General features: G+C 41.4%; 1 protein-coding gene across 3 annotated transcripts; it reads left to right on the top strand.

Annotated features, from left to right (window-relative positions):
* The first annotated feature begins 1,357 nt into the window (after window positions 1–1,357).
* On the top strand, window positions 1,358–19,814 carry dvl2 (dishevelled segment polarity protein 2). Of its 3 annotated transcripts, none has more exons than XM_070929546.1 (15): window positions 1,358–1,518; window positions 6,959–7,028; window positions 9,240–9,394; window positions 11,719–11,828; window positions 12,084–12,213; window positions 12,898–12,988; window positions 13,177–13,246; window positions 13,385–13,524; window positions 14,135–14,211; window positions 14,301–14,368; window positions 14,485–14,619; window positions 15,084–15,215; window positions 16,036–16,212; window positions 16,587–16,811; window positions 18,123–19,814. In XM_070929546.1, the coding sequence occupies exons 1-15, from the start codon at window positions 1,358–1,360 to the stop codon at window positions 18,683–18,685; spliced, it is 2,304 nt and encodes a 767-aa protein (XP_070785647.1). In that variant the 3' UTR covers window positions 18,686–19,814. The 3 variants fall into 3 exon arrangements, with proteins under 3 accessions (XP_070785647.1, XP_070785649.1, XP_070785648.1); XM_070929548.1 differs by having other exon boundaries at window positions 6,959–7,095; window positions 9,340–9,394; window positions 14,485–14,568; window positions 16,036–16,203; XM_070929547.1 differs by having other exon boundaries at window positions 6,959–7,095; window positions 9,340–9,394; window positions 16,036–16,203.
* Window positions 19,815–19,876: the final 62 nt, after the last annotated feature.

The following is a 19,876-nucleotide window of genomic DNA, read 5'->3' as shown; positions in this document are numbered from 1 at the left end:
TCACATTTAAAAATATAATGATGCAAAAGGATTTCCTAATGTATTTCCTTCTGTGTGTTGTGATGGATTCATGTATTTAACAAGTGGCCCACTGTCAGATCATTTTAGCAAACCACAACACATATAATTCAGTATATAACTAATAACATTGGAGGTACTGAACAAATGTGTATAAGTGCAACTGTACAATTGAATTTTAGATATATATTGTTTGGTGCACATTCCCAAATAAATGTGCAACTCATTAAAGTAGTGAAAATTAAACCAACTCACAATGAACATAGGGCCTTTGGGGCCTCCAAGGGACTCTGGCCCAGAGATGGTTGATAGTAGAATTTAAGTACTTTTACCTATTTACTCTATTGTACCTTTTTCTTAATTGTATTTATCTGAAAGCTGTAGTTACAAATGTTTTAAAGCTCTTAATGAAGTATGATGCATTGTCAGAGTTTAAACACTTGGTTGAGTGGTTAAATCACATAACAATATAAACAACAGTAATACTAACTAAAAGGTTATAACATCAATAATGTAGCAGTTTGACAGGAAAATATAGTACTTTGTTTGACCTTTAATAAATAAAAATTGAAAAGCTGGGCGTGAAGTCTTGTTATCATACATATTTTTCTAATGGTGATTTCATTTGTCTACCTCAATGTTATATCTAATTCAAGGTTCAATTAATCAATCCATTAAATCATGGTGCTCTCATCCTAATCAGCCAAATCGAATTACGTAATAATGGAAATAAACACCCATTAAATAAAAGATAAAAACATAAAACTAATCATATTCCTCAATAAAATTACAAAAACAGCATTAAAACTAGGTTGTCTATGAACGTATGTGATTGTACTGTTGATTATATGTGCATAACAGCAGTTTTTCCCACTTATTTCTCTAATATGATAACAATGTAGGGGATGGAAGGTAGTTGGGAGAGTACGTAAAAAAGGGGGGGTACGTGTTTACGTCACACGCCGCGTTGGCTCGCAAAAAGTGGTGAAAAGTTTCTAGACCCCCTCCCCTGTATGTTTTTGTTGGGGGAAAAGTTGTTGGTAGTTAGGTCGTGTGAATGTAGCGTGTCCGTCGTTTTTCGGCCCTCGGTAACAGGGGGAATGCGAGTTTTTACTTCCCTAAAGTCGGACAGCGAGCTTTTTGAGCAGGGTTACAACGCTTTACGTCCTCTGGCTCGGACCGAAAAATCTCAGTGGCCATCATCGTTTCACCTCTGCCGTCTCGTTAGCCACCTAGCTAGCTCCGCCGCTAGCTAACTACCCAACAAAGTTAACGCTACCTCGCCTCATAGTGTGTTTCTTGTGGTAACTTACAGCTTGGAAAAAAAGCAACCTTAGACATGGCGGAAACCAAAATAATTTATCACATCGACGAAGAGGAGACGCCGTATTTGGTGAAGATACCCATTGCTGCCGAAAGTATCACTTTGCTGGATTTTAAACAGGTCTTGAACAAACCAAACTACAAATTCTTCTTCAAGTCTATGGACCAGGACTTCGGGTGAGCTGCAGTGATTTTCTTTTCCTCTTTAGCAGGGAAGAGCTTCGTGGTTTTTGCAAAAATGAAGAGTGATAAAAGCTGCTAAAAGTTGTGAACAGTTAATGTAGTAAAAGTAAAGATACAAGATAATTTAAAGCTGGAAAGCAATCCCATAATGTGCCATTATTTTCAGAGTGGAGGAGTATTAATTTAGCATAAGCTAGCACCACAGCTGCTTGGTTGATTTTAAAAAAAAAAAAAAAAAAAAGCAATCTTTAATGAAATTCATGCCTGTTTGCGTGTCAAAAAGTCATGCAATCCTATCTTGTGACCGGCTGTCCTATATTCGTCGCAGGGAATAACTTATGGTAGAGGGATAATAAACTTGAATGAAGCCAGCCAGTGAGGTCGACATTCAACCAACACATCCCCTAATCAGAAACCGCAGAGTTATAATGACTGGTGATGAATATCCAAGTGGTTCTATTAATACTAAGGGTATGTAGGCTGGGACATTTCTCAGAAAACATCATCATTACAATGGGAGGCATTCCCTGTCCCTGCTGCTTTTCTTTACCCTAATCCTCATCCCTCCCTGCCTCCTTCAGTCCATCATCTTGTGAAATCCTCGCCTTTTCTTTCTTTCGGGACTGAAGCCAGGGTTTTGTCTCCCCTCTTTAACACTTTGGCCTGCCAGCCATCCTTTCAGTCCCTGGCTTCCTCCCTTCCTCTCCCCTTTCTCCCAACCCACTCCTCCAGAAAGAGCTGTCTCCTCTCCTCTATCAATTAATCTTTTTTTGTGTGTGGCTGCTGTGCATTTTCCTGCAAAGGAATGCATGTTTGTGGTTTATTCACCCAGTGAGACCCTTAAGGCTTCTGTTAAATGCATTGTAGTCTTGGATGAGTATTAAGGCTCTGCCATTTGCTTCTTTTCCTCTTTGGATGGCACCATCGGAGCCGGTGCCAAGGGAGCTGCAATATCAACTCAAACACCAAGATGAAATGGATGAGATGGCTTTTCATTAGGCCCCGACTGAGCTGGCAGTTGAGAGCTGCCCCTCTGATGCAGATCATTTGAATATTAATAGCAGCAACATCAATTACTGACTTGTAGAGATATTCCTTTGAGAAACTCTGTGGTAAATTCCCTTAAAAATACTCAAAGTCTGGTATGTTAAGTTGTTGAAATGATTAGTTGAGTAATCAGTCGGTACATCCACAAAAATGTGTCGATCACCATCTTGATCATTTTAGTTATTTATCAAGTAAGCATGCAGTTTCCCAAATGAGGTGAGCTGCTTGATTTATAAAAAAAAAAAATTTATGTCACTATATATGATTCTTGGTCAGGCTGTGCAAGCAATGTTATGATGTCACTTTGGGCTCTGGGAACTTGTGTTTGGTTTCTGGAATATTTCTCAAAGTTTGCAGATTCAGTTATTCACCATTTCACAATGAAAATAAAGAGGACATCTCTGTAGCCCATATGGATTATTATTAGTATTAAGTAAACCCATAACCAAGGTTCTCGCGTAAATGAATTAAATTGAGTCTGTGTCATGAATGAAAAATGACCCTTTCAAGTTCCCAGAGCCCAAAGTGACGTCTACAAATGTCTTGTTTTGTTCAACCAACAGTTTGAAACCCAGATATATTAAGTTTATAAAGATGTAAAACGGTGCAGCAAAATCTCACATTTGAGAAGGTGGAACCAGAGATTGGGCTTTTGTTAAATATGACTTAAATCACCATTAATGGATTATCAAAATAATGGCGTTTTCTGTTGTTTGACCAGCCATTGTCTACTCCATTTATATCATCGAGGGTATGCTAAATAACAGAAACCCCTCTCAGTTTAATGCAATACAGTTCAACAGCACCACAAACTACTGCCTCCAAAATGATCATACAGTTGAATCAACACCTCTCTAAAACAGTTTCAACAAAAACTGAACATTATAACCTTCATGAAGGGAGGATTTACTGCAGGACTGTTGTGTTAGGTTGCAATTGTCTTAGCCTGATCTGCCCAATAAACTGGTAACTGTATGAGTGTATACCTAATAACTGTGAAAAGCTATTATCTGCAATTTCTATGGGCACAGTAATATCTGTCGAGCCCTTATTTTTACACTCTAATGGTCTCCATTAATTGTTTTAACTTGACTAGTATTACCACAATCACCAGTGTAATCTCTAAGTTAATTGTCTAATTAAGAGCTTGTGTAACCAAACAGGACACAATTATCTTTAGACTCTGTGTGCTTGTCAGTGTTTTTCCAAAGGCAAAAAGGCCTCACGCCAAACTCTTTCAGCAGAGCAAGGAAAGTCTTTCAAAGAGAGTATGGCAAGAAGAATCTCCCAGTTCTTAACTTTAAATTGTGCAGTCTGGCATCACACTCTCTCATTTGAATATCTCCGACTGAGTTCAGATGAAAAATTTCAAACATAGCTCTGAGTCAGCTGTCCAATCAAAGCAGTCCCCCCCCCCCCTCACCGACCCAGGAGAGGAGTGTGTAATAGTGTGTGTTTTCATTTGCCCTGGTACGAGGCCAGCTGTCGGCCAGAGCTGTGTGTGTGGCAGTGGGGGAGATCCGTGGAGCAGAGAAGGCCAGGGCCGGTGCTGGAAACCTGGGGCTGGACGGAGGCCATTTGCCGGGTGTCTGGGGTGTCCACAGGGAGAAGGAAAGGGGAGAAAGAGTGGGGTGTTGTTCACTCACAGTTATTAGATATTCTTCTGTGTGCATCTGCTGCTAAGGGGGATCAGGGAGCTGTATAAGTAAGATTCATTGTAGAAAGGACATGCATGTGGGGGTGAAACATTTCAGGTTGTATTAAATCCAACAGGACTCAGCATATTTAAGGGTTGTTTGTGCATTATTCGAGGCATTTTAGAGTGTGTGTGAAATGACTCGACTGTTGTTTGTTTGGACGGCCGAGGAATGAAGACAATTACACTCTCAGGAGAAGAATGTTGCATCTGTTCATCTGCTGTCTAGATGCAGTTTCTCGCAGCGTGTGTGTGTGTGTGTGTGGGGGGTGGGGGGGGGGGGGGGGGGTTAAATAAATCGGATGGAGGAAAAAGATTGTTACCTAACATTCAGTAGCCACACACACACACACACACACACACACACACACACACACACACACACACACACACACACACACAGCCCTCAAAAGTCTTCCTGCAACAGTTCCCCACCAGTGCCCACAACAATCTGGCCGTATGCTAACACTCACCCACAAAACCAGCTCTCAACAGCTGCTTACGAAAGCCCACTGGAGCCTGACCAAGTCTCACACACATAAGAGGCAGCACGTTGGCAGATGAAGCTGGAAAAATAAAACTTTTGAAGGAGTTGGAGCAGTCAAGTGTCCTCTCTGTAGCACTCGTGTCCAGCCCCTGTCCTAGTAAACTACAGTAATAACATGGTGGCAGGCTGCTGGGGGGAAATTACACAGCTGAGGCCGAATGTTTGCCTTTCTGACAAACATGGAGGACGAGTACGGAGGAGGGAAGAATGGCTAGACGGATGTGTTGCTTTTAAGCAGCTTTGTGCCATGTGGACACTAGGCTCTCACAGTGGCTGCCACTGAGAGGTTGTTGTTGTTGTTATGTGTATTGGATTTGCATGCATATTTAGTTGACCAGGTTGTGTAATTTACAAGGAGGTACAAAAGCAGCAAGTGTGTGTGTTTTAGCTCATTGCTGTGGTAGAATAAATTCCATAGTGTCTGTCACTTGCCAGAGGAAGCAAATTAAGGTTGTTTGTTCTTTTCTTTGATATCTGCTGTGCTAATTCATAGCTTCATGGCGTGGTGTTTTGGTAATACGATTAGACACCATAATCCCAGTGATATAATTGTACTTAAAGTGGATTTTGTTTTGACGCTTCAAATTGGAGCCAAATGAGTGGATGGTTGCATTTTTTTAATGGTCAGTTAAATCACTTACAACACTGCAAAGTCACATTTTAAGATGAGATGAACAAAATAAATCCCTCACAGGGAAATTTAAAGTCATGAAGGATAACTGCTTTGAAGACAAAAAAGGTGAATTTCCTCAAGTTAATACAGAAAAGGTAGAAAATAATATGGGAAAACGTGCACACATGTTGGCTGTATGTGTGGGTGACATGATATGCCATGACACCATATGCATTTGATTTTGTCATACTGTGGTAGCAATTATTTTATCAAGTGTAAGGGGCAAAGCTGCAAATCAACAAGCAGGACTGCTCTATGGCAATGTTAGAATTTTATACAAATTTTGCATCAAATGTGATGAAGTACTCTGGTTTGTTGGGTATTTAATTCACTGGATTAACCCAAACGGACAAAGTACTTTTATCTATAAACAGTTTCGCAATTGATTTTCCTGAATTACTAAATGGAGGTAGATATGGTGATCATAAACTGTATATAATGTGATAGAGGATTCAGTTACATGCTTTCTTTGTCATGTGTACAAATAGAGATGAGCCGATCCAGACATATTTGAATGCATCGGTATCGGCTACAATAAATTCGATCCTTTCTTTACTCTGCTGTGTTTTTGTCCACCTCAGCCTGCGAGTGCTGCAGCGCTGCTCTCTGCAGTGCATCTTCACTCACAGGCCAGTGAGAAAAGTGTGTGAATGGATTCGTTCGGACTGGTGTGAGAGTTCAGACACTGGTCATGGCAAAATGCACGTATTCGCTAACATCAGACGCTAACAAATCAGTTATCGCTGCTCTCTCTTTCTCATTAGTAAAGCTCAGTGAACAATTGCAGGTAGCAGCTTCTCGTTTTTAGCCGGCACCAGCCGTTACTTTCATCTGTTAAAATGACAAATGTTGTTGGCAGCAGGTCATATCAGATGTCACTAATTAACGTTAATTTCATGAGAAATTTGATTACATTTAGTATATCGGATTGGACTCTGAATCAGCAGATCCCTATATACAAGCCTTAAATCAAATAGGTTACACATTACTTGACAACCATCCTTTTAATGTCACTTTAACATTACTTTCTGGTGAAATCAATTTAAAATTTTGAAGGGAATTTACAGCTGTTGTGTTGATGTGATACAAGCTAAAGTAACGTCAGTCAGTTGTGTTGGCCTCAAACTGATCCATAAAACACATGGTAACACATGTAAAAGGAATATGGCATGCGAACGAGAGCAGCTTGTCGAAACATGTTTTAGTAATATTTTAGAGCTAAGCCGCTCGTTTGATTTATTTCAGCCATGTTGTTGTCACAGCCTGACATATATATTCTATGTACTGTGTCAGTAATGTAAGCTATTTAATTCCCCTGCAGTTTCACTTACTGTGCTTTATGACTTGACTAAAACCTTGGTGTTGTGTTCTGCCCTCTTTCCACCACTCAGCTGTACCATCCAGACACCGATGTTATGAAGGTAGAACAATTTATACCCCCTGAACCTCACTTTGTCCCTCTGTTTTTCAGGGTGGTGAAAGAAGAGATTTCCGATGATGGTGCCAAGTTGCCGTGCTTCAACGGCAGAGTCGTATCATGGGTAAGAAATGACAAAGCTGTTTTTAATAAAAGTGGGAGTGGGAGCTATCCAGATTTCACTGGTGACCATCGCTCTAAATCCATAAATGACCTAATTTCAATAATTTCCTACTGAGGCTTCTTTGAAAATGTCAAGACTTTTATCTCAAAATTCAGCCAACATCATCAGCCAGGGGCTGTTTTCAGAAACCACTTTCAGCTTTCCTGTGCGTTCCCCCAGACCTCCCTCAGACTAATGATCTTCTCTTCTCGAGCGGCAATAAAATTAAGTAATTAAATCTTTGCATGATTGTATATCATATTACAACATCATAGACCCGTTTAGGCTTGTCCTTTGGTGAGTGTTTGGTAAAAAAATCTCTGAAAATAATCCCCTGGAAAGAGTGGGAAACCTGAACCAGACTAACTGTCCAGCCAGGTTAAACAGGAGGAAACAGACTCCCAAGATTTGTGAGAAAAAGACTTCTTGGAGCTTTAGCCCACAGCCTGAGTCACTATAGCCGGTAGCATGTACTGGTGGTTTAGCTAGACTTTGCATCCAAATCAGTTAAATTGTGTGGTCTTTTTTTTTTTAGCTTAATTGATTCCAGTACAATGTATTTAAAATACTGACTTATACTGAATTATCTTGATACTAGTCTTGCTTCATGATATATATTTGTCACTTTTTATTCGTAACATTTAAAGATATTTTACAAGGGGAAAGAAAAAACAAATAATGTTATACATTGCTCACTCCTCTCTTATTATCCACCTTGTCCTTAGATTTATTCATCTCTCTCTTTTCTGGGAAAGTTCTCCCCACCACAAATATTTCTCACGTCATGTCCATTCGTTTTTCTTTAAGCCTGGGTGGCAACCAGCCATGATGTTTTTTAAATTAAGATTCATGAAAGAAGTAAAGTAGCTGGAAATAAAAGAACATTATACTTGATATGAGTCTTTAAAGGCTCGTGTCAGGACTGTATGGTCAGAGTAGCTGTGTAAGCCATTTGAAAGTTTCTGTAAAGGTGTCAAAAGTCTGCGGATACATGACATAATCTAACAAATGCACATTGTAATGATTATTCAACGTTGCAACATGTGGAGCCAAAAGGGCTTTCAGTTTTCAGAACAAATAATGAGGAAGGCAAATGTTTCTCTCATTGCGTTAATCGATACTCAAGCTTGCGAGCTACAAGCAGCACAGCTTGTTACTAGTTACAGCACAGTGAGTTGCCAGGCACAGCTTTCATACTTTCCATTTCTCTCGCAGAGGGCCCAGTTGTTGCACCCCACCCTGCAGGTTACATTTGAATTGAGACAAAACACAGCGACTGGGCCCAGATAAGCAGGTTTTGAGGCCGGAGCATCTGTTAAGTGCATAAGAACGAGGGAAGGCATTAAAAGAGGGGGAACAAAGCTCAGAGACCAGAGGGACTGATATGTGATCTGCAGGCCAAGACGGATGGAGGGATCCCAGAAGAGGAGTGTTTCATAGCCATTAGTGGGGAGGGGAGGGGAGGGAGTGACTGACTCAGTAAAGAGGGTCAACGTCAGTCTGCACAGGCTGATGGACTCCATTTGGTTGAATTATTTTGACGGGGGAATGCAAAGCTTGTTCTTCTAAACTCACTGAATGCACCAAACGTCCAAAAGCTATGGATTGAACCATGTTTGTGCAGGTGTTACCCAGTGCTCTGGTTGAAAAAAACATGCATTTTGAAAGTCCAACATTAACACAATATATTTGTGCATATTTATATTTTAGCTAAATACGACCACATTTTTAATCTTAACTCCATTTTATATCCTTTCTGTGTATGTTTTTATAGTTCAGGTAATTGGATGCTGGATGGCATTCATCCTAATTGTTGATGGTGTGTGTGTGTGTGTGTGTGTGCTTGTAGGCACATTTGTTGTATAATGAAGAGAGACAGGTTAAGTGTAGGATAATGTTTCAGTATGCCCTTGAGACGGCCATCTGAAAAGAGTACAGTGTTTGTGTGTCAAAGTAATTGACATCTTACCCGCTTTTCTTCCATCTGCCCTCCTCCTCCTCCTTTCATTCCTCTCATTTTCTCACCCTCTCTTCTCTCTGCCCTCTCTCGTATTGTACCACTTGTTTTGAGCCAATCTATCTCTACTCCACATATTTCGTTTCTTTTTTCTACCTTTTTATCTCTGTTTTTGTCTCTTCATCTGTCTTTTTTTTTCTCCCCCTTTTTTTCAGTTGGTATCTTCAGACACTCCAGCAGCAGAGCCTCCGGTGGCAGTGGTCCCCCCTGTGGAAACAACGACCCAGCCTTCGCCCCCTCCTCCGCCCCTCCCACCCCCACCTGCAGAGAGGACCGGGGGCATCGGGGACTCCAGACCGCCCTCCTTCCAGTAAGCAAAGCACACACACTCATTTGATTTACTGTACTGTATATTTACCTGAAATGCGGCATCACAAGACCAGAAACATTGTCAAAAGCACTTTAAAACTCAACATACACTTGTGCTTCTCCCATAGCTGTAATGTAGATACTGTATCTTTTCCTGAATATATCATACACTCCCAGTATCAAGTTACAACAAGAATAGCAAGAATACTACAGCTCATTTGAACCTGATCTCAGCTGGGGCCGCCCTTGTTATTTACATGACCAGTTCTGGGAGGCGCCTTCAGTACAGTAAACTATGTGTAAGAACATTTTAAAATCAAGCCTGTGTATATGTTTAAACGGGTTATGTTTTTGACATTCACGTCTTGCTTTTTAAATCTTGACAATATAAAAAAGAACAAAATATCAGAAAGCTTGTGTCTATTGGTGTTTCATTAACGTCACTTTCTCCAAGGTTGAAGTAGGCTTTGGGTTTTGTTTAAAATATTGTTAAACCTTCAATGATTTATGTTCTGGCCACTTGGCGGCAGTGCAACAAGCTGTAAACACAACATTGACTTATTTATGATCACCTTTTTTAGTTCATATGGCGAACGGGTTAGCAAACAGTTGCCTATGAACACATGCAGCAGACACAGAGCAGCATTAGCATTCATTTGAAGTTGTGTTTCTGGCAACCTGAGGAATCCAATATTCACTCCCCATTTAGTTCTGTTTTGGTCTCCACCACCTCCTGAGGGAAACGTCTGTCTCTTTAGCTGCTAACGCCAATGAGAGTGTTGCCACTGAACCGAAACACTAACGTTGCAGTTTATAAAACCAAAACAATAAGCTGAAAGAGGGTAAAAATGTGTTGAGCTGAAGGTAACTGCAGAGTTGGGTGATATTTCTCTGCGGGTTTGTTACTACAAACTATCCCTTTCACATTACGAATAGTAATTTGATCCATTGTTAATATAAACCTTGTGCTTATGGCCGCTTAAAAGAGTGTGAAACCACAAAGCAGTCTAGTCTAGACGTTTACAGAATGAAATAAAGATCCTCTAAATAACAGTCTTTTCTTCATCCTTCAGCATCCATGTTATCCTACTAAAATGTGAGGAAACCATTACTGTAATTTGAATATGGTCTGTAGCGTCCAAAACAAACAAAGTATCTATGATTTTTATAGCGTCTTACCATCCCACTTAGTTCCTTGAGAAGTATGTTGTCTGGAGCTCTTTAAGTTTGGTTTAGGGGTCAAATGGAGTTCACACCCGTCAGTGAAACCTCCCATTACAGCTGCAGCGCTCTCATCCATTTCTTATGTTTGGACCTCGTCCTGTCTGTCTCCCGTGGCTGCAGGAGGGTAGCCTGATGGATTTTGAGTCCAGCTTCAAATGAAAGAATTTCTTTCCATGCTGTATTTGGGGCTGGATCAACACCATCGCTCATACGGGAAAATTAAATGTAATTCAAATTGTTGGGTCCTTTTTTTTCCGTGTTGCTTTCATCATGAACCAGAAGACTTTCTCTGTCTACCTATGTAATCAGCATGTTTGTTTGTGTGTGCGTGGTACGTGAGTCTGCTGCCTCATGTAGGATTACTGGGGCATTTTCTTGTTGCTACATGTGTGTTGGCCCGTTACCAGCTTTGGAAGTGGTGGGTTGGTCTCGTGGCTTCTGTTTGCTCCTGTCTCTTGATGGTTTTGGTGACTCTTGACAATGACTAGAGCTAGAGAGATATATCGGCCGATATTTGCTTATTGCAGATATATTGGCATTGGTTTTAGGTTGGAGGATTTATTGGGCAAGAAGTACTAAACCAGGTTTGAGGTCAATTAGAAACATTGTCACCTTTACATAGATTTGTAGTCTGTTGATTTTCACAGTATGTATCTTTGTCACAGTTCTTTAAAAGAATAAATCTGAGGAATCCATATTGAGATAATTAAAAAAATCCAATTTTTTTTGAACTCCTAAATATCAGTATCGGCCTCAAAAAAAATTTTTTTTGTATTTATAATTCATTGACTGTCGTCTGTGAACTAAATTGCCTGAAGGGGACATTAAAGCGCTCCTCTACTGCAAACAATTTCTAAATCTGACTTTGGATATTTGATAAAACACTGCAGAAGGTTTTGGGGAAAAAAAGACAATCACAGCCTGCTAATGGTATTCATTACAGTTTACAAAAAGCAAAACAACATTTATTCTGCTAAATCAGAGGAGTTCTCTCTTGTTTATTGGTTATTATTATCTGGAGAAAGCTCACCACTATGGTAAAATGATTACATTAAAACAGTTAAATCAAATGTTGAAATGCTCCTGCCTCTTCTTTTATAGTCCCAACGCTACGGGCAGTGTGGAGACCTTGGACGACCAGACTGAAACAGAGTCTGTAGTTTCCTTCAGGAGAGAGAGACCTCGGCACAGAGAGAGCATGGAGCAACACGGTGAGAAACTGCAGATCACAACGCTGATGAAAAATGCTCTGCTTTTATGGCGGCGTGCCATCAAGATTGGCACGCTCCCAACATCCAAACAATGAATAGATCGTGATATAATCCAGGAATGTCGAGAAGTGAGGAATGTTTGTGATCTATTAAAAAAAAAAAAAAAAAAAGGGCACACACTGACCTGAGCAAACATGAAAATTCACAGTGAATATCTTCCCTCTTGTCTTTCGGGCTTCTTCTGTGGTGTCCCAGGGCCTCGTATGAATGGCCAGACTCGACTTGAGCGCCACCTGGCAGGATACGAGAGCTCCAGTACAGTGATGAGCAGCGAGCTGGAAACCACCAGCTTCTGCGACTCTGAGGACGACGACACCATGAGCAGGTGAGAGAAAGAGGCGAGGGTTAACTGAGGAAGATTTTTAGTGTTTTTTAGAAAGAAGCGATGGTTTACTTACACTTACTTACACCTACATTGCATGTGTCCCACAATAGTAAAATAGGTGTAATTGGAAATGGTTTGTGTATCAAAACATCACAGAACAGAAAGAACATGAATAAGATTGTAACAGTTGAAAGTAGTTCATGTTAAAGTCTGCTGTTACCATAACTTTGGGTTGTAATCAATAACTATGAAATATGATATGTTCATGTTTTGGCTGTAATTCCTACAGTAATCGTCTAGAGAAGATTTTTTTTGTCCAGCTCTCATATTAAAAGATGATGCTAATTGGATTTAGATAACTTGGAAATGTTGGTTTGATGGATGTTTTTTGTGTGTCCAACTTGAACGCTCTGGCTACCTTGTTGGGGTTTCTTTTGGTGGTATTTCTATGAAGGAATATTCTATTTGTTGTTTTTCTATGGGTTGTAATGGACGTTTTGACTTGTCTCGAGTGCTGCAGTCTCAGTGGAAAATAAACTTTTCACTCAAGAACCCCTAATTAGTGTCCCCCAATCTTTGTGGGTTTCAGACCCAAAAGGGGAGACGGAAGCAGCCCCATTAAAGGTTTGTGACGGCATGTTTCTCTTCTGACCTTTCACCTTTTGTTGACCCTTGACCTCGTAGGTTCAGCAGTGCAACAGAGCAAAGCACAGCCTCAAGGCTTCTTAAACGGCACCGCCGACGCAGGAAACAGCGCCCCCCACGTTTGGAGAGGGTATGTACTATTCAGTCATTTTTCTGCCGTATGTTTTCTCATGTTTGTTTCTCAGCTGCTTATGTATTTGTGTGATTGCTCTCTGCTGTTCTTCACTGAATCAAGAATTTAGAGAGCCATTGAGAAAGTATTTTTGTCAGTGTTTGTAAGCAAATCTCATCTATTAATTTTGTGGGTTTCAACTCCAGGCGTCCTCCTTCAGCAGTGTGACAGACTCCACAATGTCCTTGAACATCATCACCGTCACTCTCAACATGGGTCTGTAAACTCCTGATGTATTCTTGTATTCAAACCTAACATCAATATATATTATTATATATATTACATTTGTACATCAGTACTGCAGCCGAGATCAGTGTGTAGTGTTAACACTATTATGATTTCTCAACAATACAGAGAAGTACAATTTCTTGGGCATCAGCATTGTGGGCCAGAGCAACGAAAGGGGGGACGGAGGCATCTACATCGGCTCCATCATGAAGGGAGGAGCTGTGGCTGCAGATGGACGGATTGAACCTGGTGACATGCTGCTGCAGGTGAGGAAGAAAGTTTTTATGTTTCTGTTAAATTCCTGCTTAGATTAATGTTTTGCAGAAGAAATACTAGCGTAGTGTTTTTGTTTTTTAGACGTTGTGAGGCCCATTTTGAGATATTTTCCGCTGGATTTTCCAACAACTCAATGTTGGCTCAGTTGTAATTTATTCCTTTTGTTGGGCTGATATATATGAACACATCTGTTTGATGATTACAGTTTTCCTCACTAAAATAAAGTCATATCAAAGAATCATTGATTTAGATGACATGTCTCCTTTTTAAACACAAAAAATGTGTATGACTGCAACAAACGATGATTTTCATTATCAATTAATCTGCTGATTATTCTCTCAATTAATTGATGAATGAATTGGTCTATTAAATGACCATCAACATTTCCTAAAGGCCAAGGTGATGTTATCAAATCAGTTCATCACAATATAAAGCAGCAAATCCTAAAGATTGAAAAGTGGGAACAAGCGAATGACTTCAGCGATTAGTCGATCATCAAAATAGCTTTTCTGTCGATCAACCAGTTGATTGACTCATCGTTTAAGCTATTATGTGTTAGTCTGACTAAAATATTTGACTTATGCTTCAATACCCTCCCAGGTGAATGACATCAACTTTGAGAATATGAGTAACGACGATGCAGTGCGGGTACTGAGGGAGATTGTGCACAAGCCGGGGTGAGTTACTGTTTTCTGTCAAGTTCTGTCTGTACACAAGTGGTCAACAATGATTATGATGATTTCTTATTTTGTTTGGTGTTTGCCAGGCCCATCATCCTTACAGTGGCAAAGTGCTGGGACCCTTCTCCTCAGGGCTACTTCACACTGCCTCGCAGTAAGTACAGGACTGCCTCAAACAGCGTTTCTGTTCGGCCCCTTGTTGTGTTCGGCTGTAGATGAAGGAACATTGATGTCAGCAACAGTCTCCTAATCTCTTCTCCACCTGTGCAGATGAACCCATCCGACCCATTGACCCAGCGGCGTGGGTGAGCCACTCTGTGGCTATGACTGGGGCCTACCCCGCCTTCCCAGGCAGCTCCTCCCTCAGCACCATCACCTCTTCCTCCTCTGTCACAGAGACTGAACGTGAGAGCCTCTTTCATCTCATTTTCTGTGTGCTGTAATTCACCTCTCCTCTTTTATTCTAAGTTCTTTCATATCCACATAATCCTCTCTTAAAGCTATATCCTCCACTTGTAAAGCTCGCCTACTTTCTTTGTCAGTCTGATATTCAACGCCTGAATGATCATTATTGTATATTTCTTTCCTGTTGGTCTCTTTCCATTTCCCATCTTTCCATTTCTCTCCTAACAACATTGATGCTAGAATCATCTTTCACATCTGTCTTTCTGCCTTTGTCGCTGCTGTTGTGTGATGTGATAAATGATGTCGGCTGCTTTCCAGCCTTTGATCTCCTCAAAGTTACACTCCTCTCCTTCTTGTTTTGACCCAGTTCGGATTTCACCTCTCTGTCATTCTTTCATTTATCCATGCATGGCTACACTTCTTCCTCTCCAGCTTTCCTAAAACGCTCTTCTGTCTCTCTTCAGGTTTTGATGACTTCAACTTATCACTGCACTCTGACATGGCATCTGTTGCCAAGGCCATGGCCTCACCAGAGTCGGGTCTGGAGGTCAGGGACCGCATGTGGCTTAAAATCACGATCCCCAACGCTTTCCTCGGTAAGACTAAAAGGTGGACATGAGGCAAAAAAAAAAAAGAGCATTATTTCCACAAACTTTTTGTGCCTCACAGGACTTTACAGGGCAGGCATTATGTTCTCAGAATTAAAACCGTGTGACTGGTAGGAAAAAAAACCCTAAAGTACAAACTTGACTGCAAACATCTGTTAAATTGGAATCACCTGCAACTGAATCACAAGGAGTAATTACGTAACCTACATGTTTGTCCAGTTTGTGCTTTTTGAAATGAAAATTTAGTTTCTTGTTCAATTTTTGGATTCAACTTGCATTTCATCTTAATATAGTAAAAATCCAACAGCTCACAGGTCTGCTGAACTGCACTAACTGACACAAGTTACAAGCCGCCAATACTAGTCACTGAAAAGCCATGCAAGGTGCTGGTCTCCATCGGGAGCAACTTAGGGTTCAGTGTCATGCTCAAGGACACTTTGACATGACGGGGGCAGCCGGGGATTGAACCCCCAACCCGCTCTAACCAGCTTTACCTCCCGTGCGACAGTGCTTGCGACAGTGCTAACCACTGCGCCACCATGCCGCCCAGAGTAAACAGCCAGTGCTGGTTTAGCTACTTAAAATACAGCTTTCATTACCAATATCAACATTTTTACACTTAAATCAGATTTGCACTGGGACATCTTGATGAAGATACATGATTTTTTTTTAAATTCTGATTTGGAACTGCATACCTCCAAACTCAATCTGCTGCTGTTCATTCCTGTTTACATCCCTTTGTTTAAATCAATTCCTTTGGGATGAATTAAGTTCTATCTTTTCTTATGTGTCATGCATTCATCACCAGGCTCAGACGTAGTGGAGTGGCTCTTCCACCACATCGAGGGTTTCCAGGACCGCCGTGAAGCCAGGAAGTATGCCAGCAACCTGCTGAAGGCCGGCTTCATTCGACACACCGTCAACAAGATCACCTTCTCCGAGCAATGTTACTATGTCTTCGGAGATTTGAGTGACTGTGAGAACTGTGAGTAACTGGGAAAACATTGACATCAAAGACTTGTTTGGATCAGTCTGCATGATCGCATTTGCACACATTCCTTTTGTGGACTCTCTGGTGGTTGTAGAGGTCAAACATGTGACCATTTAAGTTGTGGAAGGATTTCTTTAATGTCCTGCCATCTCTTAACTTTCCAGAATGCACTTGATAACAAGTAGAAAAAAAAAAACAATGAACTGTCCACAAGCTGCAATACAGATCTAAAGAAGCTTGTGTGTAATGAGTCTCTCTGTTGTAGATCTCTCAGGAGCATTTTGTATCTTCAGAAGTCGTTTTATTTGTTCAGTTTGCTAATTATGTTTATGCTTATATGCATCTCCTCCCTCTTATCTCCCACCCAGACATGGCCAACCTGTCCCTGAATGACAATGATGGCTCCAGTGGGGCCTCAGACCAGGACACTTTGGCCCCCCTGCCTCTCCCTGGGGCCTCCCCGTGGCCCATGATGCACACCTTCCCCTATCAGCCCTACCCCACACATCCCTTCTCCAGCCAGCCACCTCCGTACCACGAGCTCACCAGCTACAGCTACGCCCCCGGCAGCACCGGCAGCCAGCACAGCGAAGGTGAGCACCGACAATGGTTGGACCATACTGGTTGGTTTGCATGCACGTGTGTATTTAGTATCACTGCTGACCATTTTCCAAAGCATACCACAAGTTTTTGGATTGATTTCTCTAATGTATTCTTCTATAGACTGTTCAGTTTATTCCATTCCACTAATGTAAGAAATTACAGTATTAATACAGCACTACGAAAGAAACAGCCCTGATGTTGTAATGTATGGTAATGCAGTTGTGAACAAGCAAGTTCAATTTACTCGTCATGACCTGTGAAAGTTTTTTTTTTTTTAAATGTCTTCTGTGGCTCTGGTTGATGGCATCAGGGTTATTAATAAAAGACACTATTGGGTTGTATTATGGGAATTGTTGGATCCAGTGTTTTTGGACCCATATTAGGGACAAAAAAATCTGTATAGCTCGGCCTCTGTTGCTTCAATTTTGACAGTTCTGTCAAATCTGTCTCTTGTGAGTCCTCCGGCTTTTATGGAAGTGCAATCGAGAGCCAAAGTCTTGACATCACTTCCTGTCTAGCCTCTGTCCCACTAGCTTCTTTAACTCAATTTAATCTCTCATTCGGCACTTTAATCGCTCTTTCTGTAAAAATGAAGTGTTTTCCTTCTCTCCTAATTTGCTGTCCATATTCTGTAGTTAAACAATAATGACTTTTTTACAGAAAAAACTTCAGCTCTCATGAACATTCACCAGAGCGGCAGCACAGGTACTTACGTCGTCGCTACTGTGTTCGTCCATATCCATAAAATTTAACAGCTCTCTCCTTTTTTAAAGTCATTTTTTTATCTGTAATCTCTGCTGTCTAAAAATGTTCAGTGTTGGCTCTTGCTGTGTTTGTTAAAGGCTGCACAAAAACAGAAATAACGATATTAGATAGTCTTTCAAATAATGTCTGACTTTATCTGGACATAGCGAGTCGCGCGACATACGGGTGGACAGAACCCAGAACAGTTCTAGTTTCACTTCAGCTCTCTACTACTTTACATCTACTCCATGGATGTTGTGGAAGGGATAACGTATAGCATTTGGTTTGTTGCTGTTAAAAGAAGCATCTATCTTAAAGTAAAGAATTATATTTACAAAAGGTTTCTACAAATGCAGCTGGAAAAATAGGGAAATGGTCTAAAAACGTATGCTATGCAATGGAAAATGAATTACAGTAAGGTAGCGTATAAACAAACTGATAAGGAACACTCACCTATGGTGCTGGTTTCCTACGCACTCTCTTTTAGGTATGCACATTAAAGCTAGCTGCTTAGACCTGTTTACATCTTATCTAACAGCATTTCTTTCTGCCCTCAGGGAGCCGAAGCAGCGGATCGACGAGAAGCGAGGGTGAGCGGCGTCGCAGCACTAAAGGTCCCGGCAGCACCGTGGGTGGAGGGGAGAAATCCCCCTCTGGTGGGCCTGGAGAAGGGGGCGGGGCTGACTCGCGCTCTGGCAGCGGCAGCGAATCAGAATACTCCACCCGCAGCAGCCTGAGGCGCGGCCACGGTTCAGCTGCCCCCAGTGAGCACAGCCACGCCTCCTCCCAGCGCTCACATCATCACCGCATGCCTCAACCTCCCCACATGTCTCCCTACCCGCCTGGTATCCTGCCTTACAACCCCATGATGGTGATGATGGTTCCCCAGCACCCACACCCGGCCATGGCAGCCGCTCACGCTCTTCCTCACACGCAGCAGCTGCCCACAGCCGCCATGCACCCGGCTCTACCCCCTCCCCCTTCCTCCACTCCAGGGGGGCCTCCTGGCGCCCCGCCCACCCGTGACCTGGGCTCCGTACCCCCAGAGCTGACTGCATCGCGCCAGTCGTTCCACCTGGCCATGGGGAACCCCAGCGAGTTCTTTGTGGATGTCATGTAGTTTTTCTATCTTGGTGTTGAGTGACCATTCATGTGAAGTTAGTGTACGGTTCCCACTTGTTTTGACGAGGATCTGGTGGTAGCTTTTTGAGCTCACAAGGGCCTATTGGATTGAGGGCACTTGTTACAAATTTGGTGAGAACAGGGTTTAACATTGACAAAGAAAATAAGACAAAATTAAAACGCAATTAACGTGGGATATGGTCTGACTATATGTCTACAAATTCTCTCATTCAAATCCACTACAAATGCCATTTTTTCAAAGACCAGTTCAACTTTCGTATCTCAGTAGTGAACTTGTTTCAACTCTCAGTACAGTATTTTGAGTATCTATCAGAGCTGCTCTGATGTTTGCAGTCCTCAAACAGAAATATAATATTTTAGGTGGGGAGGCACCTTCCCAAACTAGCTACTTATGTCAGAGCTGTCCATCCAGGAAGCGCACAGACCGCAGTTTAACACTAGAGGGTGCCAGGTACACAGTGTACTTGAAAAGGATACAATCCTGTATACATATGTGGATCATCCTGCCAGATTCGTTGGCAGCACAGGAGCATATCGAGTGCCTTACTCTTTGCATTTTTAGAGACGTTTTCACACTCCAGGTACATAAGATAACTCATCTTGTTCCAGAATTGTTTGACAATGAACTTCTCTGTATATATCTACTACTCCCATGTAAATGCAACAACACAGAACAGCAAGCTCTAATGTGAAAAGAAAATAGGTCCAAAAATGTCAGGTGAACTTGTGTTTAGTAATCACTGTCTAGGCCTAGTCATGAAATAACTCTTATTGTGAGGAGTTTTCGGTATGGGACTGTAGAGGCTTAACGGTACTAATAGGTGAGAAGACGAGATGCTGAAACCAGTACTTTTTGATTACATACAGTGTATATCTTAAGTAACTGTGATCCAAATGCCCCAGCTCCCCATGCTTATTTTTATGTTACTGACTCGCATTATTCACCCATTTCATTTTTGTATGAGTGACTATATAAATCATGTATAACCGAACTATTAAGGTGCTAAATGAAGATTCAACATTTCAAAAAGAATGACATTGACAGTGTCACATTGTTTGATTTCATATCGCCACCTTTTGTTTGTGTATTTGAGAATAAATTTGATACTTACTGATACAAACTTTTCAGACTTCATTATTTTAAGGGGAATTCAGAAGAAGTCAGTTT

Source organism: Enoplosus armatus, chromosome 23 (assembly GCF_043641665.1).
Source record: "Enoplosus armatus isolate fEnoArm2 chromosome 23, fEnoArm2.hap1, whole genome shotgun sequence".
Classification (NCBI taxonomy): domain Eukaryota; kingdom Metazoa; phylum Chordata; class Actinopteri; order Centrarchiformes; family Enoplosidae; genus Enoplosus; species Enoplosus armatus.
This window is presented reverse-complemented; position numbering and strand designations above follow the sequence as displayed.